At 43.1% G+C, this 11974-nt stretch overlaps 1 protein-coding gene across 1 annotated transcript; it reads right to left on the bottom strand.

Annotated features, from left to right (window-relative positions):
• Positions 1 to 421: 421 nt before the first annotated feature.
• Positions 422 to 11974, bottom strand: enc1 (ectodermal-neural cortex 1). The gene is made up of 4 exons (XM_043239699.1): positions 11609 to 11974; positions 10074 to 10373; positions 8138 to 9662; positions 422 to 3798 (listed from the first exon to the last, which is right to left on the bottom strand). The coding sequence occupies exons 2-3, from the start codon at positions 10365 to 10367 to the stop codon at positions 8181 to 8183; spliced, it is 1776 nt and encodes a 591-aa protein (XP_043095634.1). The 5' UTR covers positions 10368 to 10373; positions 11609 to 11974; the 3' UTR covers positions 422 to 3798; positions 8138 to 8180.

Below are 11974 nucleotides of genomic sequence, written 5' to 3' on the forward strand. Positions count from 1 at the left end.
AAGAGAAGGTCTTTTTAAATTTTCATGTTTCCCATCAACTGCCAGAGTTTGCAGATAATGGTCAGGGTTGCCACGGCAACACTGGAATAAAAAGGAAAGTATCTTATGGGTCACATATGGCTGTTGCTTCCTGTCGTGCAGACACCACGAGATGATCTCAGCCTTTTCTGTACATTTATAGGAGCCCTTAATAAACACACACCCATTTAATACGTTGTACAGACAAGTGCTGCCTGCCATATAAAGCTGGCCAGATATGTGAGAAATGTTTTAATAAGCTCCAAATAAGCCGTGCTGGAATTAAATGGTTCATTTCTTTACATAAAAGAAAAACGCACTTCAGGATCACAAAAGCATGTACTGAAGTTATTTTTTGACAGGATAAACCCGAATAACGCGAGAAGCTTTTATACTGCATCTATCAAGAGGAAAAACTCTTATCTTTATTTAGCCATGAATTTCACATTGTGAAAAAATCACTTGTACAAAATAATGTTAACCGCAGCGGTTGAGATAAAATAACAATACAATTATATAATACGACAAATATAGAAATGAAAAGAAAAATGACACCCACGAAAACAACAGTACAGCCCAACATTGACAGTGCTTTAGCAATGCGTCTGTTTGTGAAGGCATACAGCGTTTAAGAGTTCTAAATGCACACGGGCTTATGAGTCACCTCTGAATCAATCTTTCACTTCAGCAGGAGGAGAGAGGGAAGGAGTAAGAGGGAAAAACAAAACACTTGACTATTACTAGTTCAAATGGAGAGGGGAGCAATGATTGTTGACCATCGCTGTGGCAACTGTGCTATGCGGAGGGGGGCAGAACAGGGTTTTTGATTGGCTGGAGGTCAGAGTGTGCAGTGTTCTGTGAAAAGGTATTCTGGAAGGGGGGAAAAGGAGGGGGCGTAAGACCCTAAAGGCTAATCGGAACATTTTAAAGCAAGAATGTCCTGGAGGGGATGAGAGGGATTGTGGGAGGAACGCTTGCTACCGGTTTTCCTCTCTTAGGGCTTTCCTTCAACTTTGCAGTCGCTGTGCAGTTGAAAAAAACAAAACAAAAAAAACACACGGAATACTATCTTCTATTAAATTTAAAGCTATATAATCAGCTTGTAGCATGTAGAACAGTGTTGTCACGATAGCTATAGCGTCGCAAACTGCCAGTGGTGTTATTCAACCTACCCCAAACACTGTTGTCGCTGTGTCACTCCGCAGTGAATATTCATACAGACACATCATCTCTACAGGCAGTACATTTGGCATTGACATGAAAGCACTATGGTCTTGCCCTTATGCAGACATCGCTGTTAGTTATTTCAAGACCTTTGGGATTCAGCTTTATCATAACAAACACCGTTTTAGTCATCATCATTACATTTGCCCAGTGAAATCACTTTGGGTGACAGGCTTTACCAACTAGCACGCACTCTTAAAAATAAAGATTCTTCATTGACAACTAGGGTTACTATTAAAGTTCTTCATACGAACATGCATAATGAACGCGTAATAAAAGCTCTGAATCCATTTGTGCCATTGTCAGAGTTTAAAATGATTTGTAGAAGCTGTATTTTTAAGAGTGCATATCTAGCCGGGTGACTGTGACGTATTCTTAATCTGATCATAATGTTAACAGCACTACTGAACCGTAAGTTACAACACGCTGGTGACGATTCCAGCTGTTCTGGGAGCAGCTGCGGACGTCACATTCCTCAGATAGCTCTACAGGGCCCTTAAAACCTAAAGAAACCCTGGGTCAGTCTTAGTTTCAGAACTGACAGAGTGATGGATGCACAGCTACAGAGGGTTACAGAGGCTGAATACCGGCCTCGGTTTTGGCATGGGGTCACTCGGAATTGGTCGAAAGAACTTACTAAACCACGCTAATGTTCTTGTAAGTGAAACGTAATGCTGTTTAGATGGAGGTTCGAGGTAAATTTATAATGTATAAGATCACAAACAGTTGAAGCAGGTCAGAGCACCATCACAACTAGTTGAATTGACCTGTGGTTAAAGCATAATTTCTCCACATAATTACTTAACCTAAAAGAACTTGATTTATTGGGGTAACATTTAAAGGGATAGTTTACTCAAAAATTACAATTTTGAGGGGAACTGCCCCTCTGTTTTGGAGAAAGCCATCCCCCAAACTCTTAAAACCACTTCCCCCCCATCTGCTGACCTGCCCACCCTGGGTAATGCGAAACTCTGACGTCATTCGGCCCATTCTTATCCCGTCAATGACCTATGACCTCCAAGCCTCCCTGTTTTTGATCAGATGAGCAAGAGGCTCAAGAGTTCGCTGACCACTACAAATTCCACCTGCTCAGTCAAAATGACCTTATGTAAATGTGCAAAAGAGCAGCAGGAACACAGAGCGTTTTGGGCCATGCGCGGTACAAAAACCTGTCAACTTCTACACATCCAAACATGTATGCAAGCAGAAAAATTAACAATAAATAAAAGAGAAATATTGTTAATACACAATGGATCAAACAAAAACGGTTTAAACAAAAATCATAAATTAAGACTATTAATAGACACTGAAATATGTGAAGCCAGACGACCAGTTTCTTGCACTTTTTTTTTTTTTTTTAAATTTACAGTTTCGTTGTTGCCATAGAGACTGCATTCCCTCGCAGGGTGACGAAACGACTCTCACCTCTTTTCTCTCTCCTTCTGTCGTTCACGTTTACGTGACTGTATGTGCTTAGAATAGTACAGGCAAAAATCGGCAAAACGGAAGCGTCTCGCACGGTTGAAGTCTTGAGCAGGAGAAACGCAAAACTCTAGCCGTTCAGTCATCAGAAGCCGGGAATGACAGTGTCTGTTGGCGCTTCCTCAGAGAGCATGCTCACGCTGTTTCTCAGTTGCTTATTTTTTGAGGGGATGGGTGTTGAGTGGGGTCAGACGGACTCTCGTTCAGACGAACATGCTGGGACATGCCTCTCCCGCACTCACTTAGTCGCAAACGCACAGCTGGCACGTGTACCTTGGGACACACTGTGCCCGTGTCCATTTTCACACCAAGCTGCTAAGGTCTGTTCAACAGGGACAGTTCAGCATCAACCTGTCCTCCTCGTACAGACGTGTGAAGGACAAATACTTAAAAAAAAAAAAAAAAAAATTTAAAATGCTTGCTCATGTTTCCTTCTGTCCTTTTTTAGAGGTTTATCAGTCCATTAAGTGTCAGCAACAGCCTTTCTTCATCTGAGCAAGGTCTATTTTTTAACATCAACACGGGAGAAGAAAAGGTAGATACATATCAGGACATGAGGTACTTTTCCTGGAGTATCTTAACATCTCCGATCATGCATTGAGACTCCTGTTATTCTCCCAATCAAAAGCTTCCACTCATCCTTCATGCATTATACAAATTAAGACAGGCATACGGGTCTATTTTAGCTTGCATGGATTCAGCATTGAACAAAAACACGTTCAGAGTTCACAAACGTGGGGGACGAAGATGATGATGATGATTATGCTGGTTACGATGAAAGCAGACTGGACTTCATGGTGCGTCGCAGTTCTTTTGGTTTTCATCGTGAAGCTCAAGTTTTGATACTCCACAAAATTAAGGATATGACATCACAACGTACTTAAAACTTCCATGGAGGAAGAAAAAAAATTTTTGGCAAACTTGCGGAAGAAAAAAAAAGCTTTGCGACTGGACTGTATACACAATATTTAGCTCTTATTGGAGAAAGTATCTTCATAAAATTGCACAGGAAGGTTATAGCGTTTCTTCACAGTTGGAATCCAGTAGACGATATCGACAAATGGACACAGAATTCTGTGAAAAGATAAAACAACAAACGCATTAGAAACTTCAAACTCGGAAAGCTAGACTAAAACGTCTCATTTATGCCACATATGTATTTCAGGAAGGAATAACATCTCAAAAATATACATTTCAGATGCTGAACCAGATCGTTTGTTCCTTATCTTTTCGATTATTGCCCTCAAGGAAAAACAACAAGAGAACAAGCCAGACTCTCACACCTGTTTAACAGCAGACACAAGCCAAAAGGCATTACAACACACACACACACACACACACACTGCATTCAGTTATTAAGTCACATATAGGAACCTAGAGCACAACTGAACGTAGTTCAATAAAGGCTTCCTCTTCTCTCCATTGTTGTACTAAATGCAACACAGTATGTTTTTCCTTTTTGGCTTTGTCTCTACTATCATTTTACAGCCTTAAGCTTCTGCAAAGGCCAATATCCACTCTGAAGTCACGTATTCTCTCTCAGGGCCTCTAGCTTGAAATAAAGGAGACAAATGAAGTGGAGGTGATCATTTGAAAGCTGGAGTCCCCTAGAGCGACCAAATCAAGTCGTTAGCAGACATTTTCTCTCTTTTCCTTCCCAACTCCCACTTTCTTCTTTTAAGTTCTGCATACAGTTCATATAAATGACAGTAAAGGGCAGCAGAGCCCTGCAGTTACAGAAGAATCGCTTGCCAATTAAAACCCACTCAAACAGAAGCCCAGCGAGACCGGAAGGGGGCCAAATACATCTCTCCATCGATCCCAGGGCCGGTTGAGTGTAGATTCGAAAGGGCTGCTTTTGAAAACAAAATGTTCGGTGAACCGTGGCACTTCATCTAAGCAGCATGGAGCTGACGGTGAATGAACACAGCTTAGGCTAATGACCTCCCTCCACTCCCACACCCGCCAAACACAAGCCTGGCATAAACACACACGCGTATGTGCAGCTCATGCACATGCGCAGCAACAGACAAGCCTTACCTTTATATTAAAAAGGTCACTTTAAATTTCTGACTAAACTTAAAAAAAAATTCTCACCATTTACAAAAAAAAATATTTTCAACATCGACACACACACACACACACACACACACACACACACAAATATATAAAGGATTTTTGGGATCATCTGGCAATAAAAGCCATAAAAGTGCCTGCTGAAAAATAAGCTTAGACATGATAGCTAATTATATTTATTAATTTAAAATTATAATACTTCACCTACTACCCAAAATGTTTCAATTACTACATTGCTATGTGGTGATACGGATAAACCAATATTATCATAAAGCAAAAAAAAGGTAGGCAAAGTTTGACCAAAATAATCCCATTGCATGGATCTTCTATCCAAACTGCTAAAGACTAAGGCTATTTGTTTTGTCCATCTTTTAGGGGGGGATACTGTACATGGAGATATGTTGCCTGCTATTCTGTCTGTTCGAGTATAATGAAATACTTCAGCAAAGAACATCACTGAACCCTTGCAGAGTTCAACAGCACATTTGTAAAAAAAAAAATGGTTTCCCAGAGAGAGGGAAAGATAAGAGATAAAGAGAGCAGTGTGTCTGTGTATATAGGAAAGGGAGGATCTCTGTAACCAGATGCATTCCCATGGGAGAAAGATAGCAGGAGTTTGAGTGTGAGAAAACACAGCCAGTTGGAGAGAAAGAAAGAGCAAGACTGAAAATCTTTGTTTACTCTTCCTTATCCAGTCCTCCCCCTCTCCCCTCATCTCTGTCTTCTCTCTCCTCCCACTCCTCTGCTCAGCAGTGAGGCTCCTCATTGTTAGTAGGGAGGAAGCTTGCTTAGAACACTTCATGGTCTTTTAAATGCATAGGAATGGCTCAGTGAACAAAGGCAGGACCACCACTTTGAAATGAAGTGCCCTGTCAAGGTGGGCGGCATTTCTCACACACACACACACACACACACACACACAGAGAATTTAACAGCAAAGCTAAATGACCAGCACCAGAGGGTCAGGAATGGAATGAGTGTGGAGGACTGCTTCAGTTTTAGTTTTTCAGTGAGAAGCAAGTTAAAGTTGGAGCTTATTCTATTTAGTCTACTGTCCTAGAGTTTGATTCACTCTCAGTATTTATGGGTTATTCTGTTCTCTCTGCCACGAAGGTAGAGGAGAAACAAATGAGAAACAAATAAAATATTAATTTCAATCTACCAGACAGATAAATCTTTCTATTGTTCTTAGGTGCTTTTACTCAAAGAATAAAGTGCTAAATATAAATGCCCCCATTTCTTTCAACGGATATTCTCGTCAAACAAGAATGATTGCCTAAAATGTTCTTATTTCCCTCAGTTATATTTTTCTTTGCATCTAAACTTACATCTCAGTCTGAATCGCAATGATTTCTGCACACCGCAAATCACAGTGATCGGCAATGCCGAAACCATTTATGGAAAACAACAGCTATGACTCATCTGAATTACCTCATCTCATTTACTTATGCATGTTTTACTCTGCAGTTAAGCAACACATGAGTCAATCCAAAAGATTTCATACTAGAAAATCAAGTGAATCACCAACAGCGTGGGATTTACATTGATCTCTGACTTTAATCAGTTTTCTTTCACTAGACTCTTACGCTGCCGCACAAATTACAGCCCATGCAGATTCCTATTAAAATAACTGCACTTCCAGAGAAATTCAAGTGAACAACTTTAAATGGGACCACACCTTTAACCAGAAAGAAAGGGGTGATGCTTCAATACGCATTGTAGCATATATACTTTGACAGAGACTGTAGCTAAACAATGCAAAAGCCTACTTGTGACCGTATTGCAAAGGTACAGAACTTTGCTCAGACTTCATGCTAGCATGCTCCATGCCGTTAACACACCGCTCATCCAAATTAAACACACCTCACCCGTTTCTAATGTCTGTTCTCTGAGCCCTCCCTCCTCCCTTATTTGCCCTACCTCTCTCTTTCCTCCTTCCTCCACCCTTAGACAAATTTCCCCCTCAGGAACAATAAAAGTCTTCTATTCTGCTTCAATTACCCTCGGTGAAACGCCCCTCACTGCACTCTCATAACTCATTCAGCCCTACCGCAAGCTGCCTCCTCACAACAGAGGCACACATAAACACAAAAGTTTTACTCTGGGTCTAAATTTTACAAGTGAAGGTTTGCATGTGCCCATATACGCACTGAAATGTAGGTTTAACCTAGCATCTTTCTCTGGTAGGCGTATGGTGCTTCAATCTCCAGTTCTAAGACCAGGGCTTTGAATTCTCTGAAGCAAGGATTTCTTTTTTTTTCTCCTCCCTCACAGTCTGGAGACTGATCAGATACAGCAGGGTCTCCATATCAGCTAGACCAGACAGAGAGCACGCACACACACACACACACAGCGCTGGGCATATCACTGCTGAGAGGTAGATACTGGAAAGCATGATGCCCTTTTCCAATGCAGCCCTGCTGTGACCGAATCCTGTTTTTTCTGGAGACCAAGCAAGCCTCAATACTTAATAGCCACTGTTTTTATGGACTCTCGGGAGACGTGACATCTGCGGCAACCTATTATAAAACATCCATTAATGTGCCAGCTTTGAAAGTTATCGATTATTGCGAAACGCTGCGATTAGTACACCTACATACACAAAAGAAGAAACTCTTCATGCAAAGATGGAAAGCAGCAGTCCGAAGGGGAACTGATCGAAAAGAAATATATCTGATTTTACATATGAGCTGTGTCGATCGGTTTGATATTCATAACATAATGCTTTGCTGTTTCTTTCCTCTCTGCTTTGTAAGAATCTAATTGTTCTGTCAATACTTAATTTGCTATTGATTTTAATAAGGCTGTTTGTCAATGTATGCACGAGGCAGATCATGAGGGATAAATGAAACCTATATCCAAATGCAGAGTGCCTCTGAACACACGAAAGAGCTGTGTACTGTATGTTTTCAAACTGTATGGCAACCACAACACTGAAATATTCATAATTAAGAGTTAAAAAGTATAAAATTTATTTAGGAACATTTGGTCGTGTGACCTTTTTTGCAGTTAGTGTGCGGGATCGGATTTGTTTTTCAGATTTTGACCTTGCCTGTCTTTGTTTCTCACGCGCCCATCTATTGATGTCAGGTGTGATGAGAATCATTACTAATTGATATAATTAAGAGCTCAAAATGTTTTGTGTAAACAAGTATTTAGCAAATATTCTAATGATCTAAAAAGGGTTCACGCTTCAATAAAAAGTCTCTAGATAAATACTGTAGATTTAAAAACAGTAGTATCAAAGGATTACTAATATGGTAGTATTTATTTAATCCTTTTCTGTAGTTGGCTTGGTAATTAGCCTGGTAATTCCTGGTAAGACTTCATGACCTACCTTGTAGGAACAGTAGGGTAACACAGGGGAGAACAGGCGTGCTTCAGGCTGGGAGGTGTTTCCAGGTGCTGACGAAGGCAGTGGGGATTAAGGAATATGGTACGGTAGTGATGCTGTTCCAGGCATCCAGCGTGGGGTCGTAACAGTCCAGGGTTTTGCAGCGCTGTGTACCAAAGTAGCCACCCACCACATAAAGTTTGTTTCCAGAGGCCACCGCTTGGCAGCTCATTCGTTTTGCCGTAACATCTCCAACTTTAGTCCACTGATAAGTCTCACTGCTGAATTTGTAGGCAGAGCAAGCGGAGAATTCTGTGTCGCCTCCCATTACAAAGATCTGGTTGCCGAGAACCGCAGCTGCGGTGTAGCGCCACGGCTGTGGACAGGACGCCGGGACCGTCCAGCGATTTTCTGAGGGATCGTAGCACTGGACTTTAGGCAGCTTGTCGTGGGCCACACTCGTCCCACCGAAAGCGAATAACTTCAGCTTTACGCTGACGACGGCGGCATTGCTAACTCCTTCTCGCAGGGGTGCCACCATGCTCCACTTGTTAGCAACCGGGTCAAACTGCTCTACCTGCTTCAAGGACACAGATGGTGATGCAGGCAGACAGCCAGTAGCAGCTGTGTGACCTCCAACGACGTACAGGCAGTGGCGTAACTCAGCGGAACCGTGACCGAAACGCGCTATCAGCATCGGAGCCGCTTTGGACCATTCTTCATGCAATGTGTCATACACCCAAACGTCCTTAGACACGCCGTTCTCTGAGCCCCGGCCCCCAGTCACGTATACTTTGCAGCCAATGGCACAAGCGCTGAACTCCTTGCGTGGACTGGGGATATCTGCCTTTGGAATGATTTCTTTGGCCTTCTGGTCCACCAGGTAGAGCTTGTCGCACATAAACGTGGGGCCACCCAACAGGAAAAGGGCGTGGCTGGTCTTGCGGGGCCGGGCGCAGGGACTATTGACGACGCCGTCGTTTTGCAAGATGCGCAGTTTGCAACGGATGGCCTCGTCTACCAGCTCTTTGCTTTTAGCCTGCGCGATGATGAGCTCCTCCGTAGAGACGTTCTCCATGAGGAAGATGGCAGGAAGGAGAGCCAGACGCACAGTACGGAGCAGCTCCGGAAGGTGACAGTGTCTCCTCTCGAGGTCGTAGTTCACCCAGTTCAGCGCCGACTCGTAGACCAGTCGCTCGTCCTCGGTTTCAAGCTCTTCGTGCGCCAGCAGCTGGACCAGCATGTCCTTGGGCAGCTGGAGAAACTCTTCAGTCTTGCAGATAGCGGGGAAGTTACTGAGGCACATGCTCCAGGACAGCTGGAACAGCTGGGTGCACTGGTGAGCATCTGAGAGCAGCAGCATGCCCAGGCAGTTGGATGGGTGGAGGTTCTTCTCCAGGAACTCGGCACAGGCATCGCGGATGTCCTGAAACTCCAGCATGTCACCGGCCTCAAGGAGAGATTCCGCGTTCTCCTCATTTATTATCACTCTTGACGAATAGGCATAGTCTAGAAGGAGCTCCAATACCTAGACAAAGGAGAGTAAATGCAAAGTTAACTTAAATAAAGGTGACAAATCAAACTGTAATATGAGTTACTAAACCATGAAACTATTGATTTACAAAAGCCTGATGTTCAACCCCAGATCTACTCCAAGGTTTCAGTACTCCTCAATTAATAATGTATTGTACAACAACAAAGAAAATTGATTTCTGTCATCACGTACCCTCATGTCATTTCAAACCATTTTATTTTACACAAAAGATGGTATTTTGAAGATTTTATTTTGTCCCGTAATGGGACGATTTTTCAAAACACTTTTTTGTATTCCACAGAAGGTTTGGAACCATACGGGGTGGGTAAATTTAACAATTTTTTGCCTGAACCTTCCCGACCCTTTCATGCTCTTTGACTACAAATTCAAGCACTTCCGCAGTACCTCTGGATGAATGGAGTCTCTGAAGTCCACTTCGCTGTCCTGACTCTCTCTCAGCCCTCCGCTGAACATTGCTTCAAAGTAGCGGCTGCAGGCGGCCAGCACAGCCCTGTGGCACGGGAAAGAACGGTTTCCCGCGTGGAGCAGAACATCGGTGAAGAGCCTCTGCTGCCGAAGAGCATTCAGGTGCATTAGCACACTGTCGGCATACGAGGACTTGTGGAACAGGTAGATGTTCATAGAGCCCGTGCTGGCACGAGACTTGCGGTTCTCGTGGACGCAGACCGACATTTTCATTGAATCCTGAAAAAGATGCAAGAATAAAAATGAAATCACAAGTGTCTTTTTTTACAGGGAATGTGTGCTGCCAACCTTTCAAGACTGTTAAACATCCCACAGGATGAAAGGCCAAAATATTTTATTAGCACCTGTGTACCCTATTGACAACTGGCGTGTTGCTGTGGCTTGAATAGCCCCTGTTGTCCGTTCTAGGAGTTCACCGACATCGTTTTGATTAGCGATATGATCAGTATCAGCAAAACACACAAGGAGCATGCCAAACCTCAACATGAAGGGAGAGAAGATGATGTAATTCTGCAAACACAACATAAAAACCCACTGGAAGCCTCTCTGATGTCTAGCCGAATGGAATGCGAACGAATGCAAGGGAGTCTAATCATTACCAGGTGTTCAAAGGCAGACGGATAAAAGGGGGGAAAACTTTCAGAAGTAAACACCCCTGCCTGAAAACTCACCGTAGAAAAAAACGAACAAAGAGTGGAGAACCAGGCACAGAGTCAACGCTCAGTGTGTCAATGTCACCGGCTGCCATCTGGTCGCCTATATGGTGCACATTCAAATCCAATCAGTCTGAATTTCCATGTAACCGATACACGCCCCCCCGGTCCCTGCCGGCTGTCAACATCCCTCCGGGGAGAATTTAATTGTGTTTCCGCTAATGTTGTGCAGAGGCAAAATGTAGTTCCGAACTTGGCTAAATACATTAAGGGCACACGAGCAACGTTGATGTATCACACCTGATACAGTCCAGTAATCCATTTATACCGGCCACAGCCGTGAAGTACAAGAACCAGAAACCCTGTGCTGACATTCCCTATTAATTATTCTGCAGCACAGCACTGAACAATAGAAATGTTATATGGATGATGCATTTATAAGGAATTATAATAGGCTACAAAATAACCAGTACAATGATCATTTGTGTAATGACAAATCATATAACAAGAAGGCTCTATTATAAAGTGCTTTTCATGCACCACACTGTTAAACTAAAGCTAATAACATTCCCATGACATAATGTCATAGGTGCACATGCACACATCACTATTTTGTAGAAATATTTGTATAATTACAATAATGACAGCTATTTTACTTTAAAAGACAACTAGAACCACTATTTAAAACTTTAAAATGTGTAGTTTTCTTATGTTTTAAGGGAGAAATGTCTTATGAAGCATGTCACGCAAACAACTAAAGATTGCGTTTACATTTATGAAAATACAGAGCGTTTATTTTACCTGTTCAGGAGCAACGAGGAGTTCAGTTCCGTCCGCTTTGGGCCACAAACATGCCACAGCGAGACGCGTGCAGAGTCACAATACCGGCAACAGCGTCCGACGTCGCGTGGACGAACCACAAAATAAACAAACGAGGAGCGATTCGGTTCCACTTGCTTTCAACGTGAGCGACCGGGCTGGGGATGCAGTTCGGCGTGCCGTCGGTGGAACCGCTCGGGCTCCGCTCTTTCTCTCTATGTGACTACGGTGCGCAACCGCGTTCGCTCGTGCCGTCTCCAGCAGCTCCGCCGCCGCGCGCGTGCAGGTCTCGATAGTGAACAGCTGACGGGTGTGAACGGCTTTTAGAGGAGGAAGAAAGAGAGGCGG

This window comes from Puntigrus tetrazona, chromosome 5 (genome assembly GCF_018831695.1).
Source record: "Puntigrus tetrazona isolate hp1 chromosome 5, ASM1883169v1, whole genome shotgun sequence".
Lineage (NCBI taxonomy): Eukaryota > Metazoa > Chordata > Actinopteri > Cypriniformes > Cyprinidae > Puntigrus > Puntigrus tetrazona.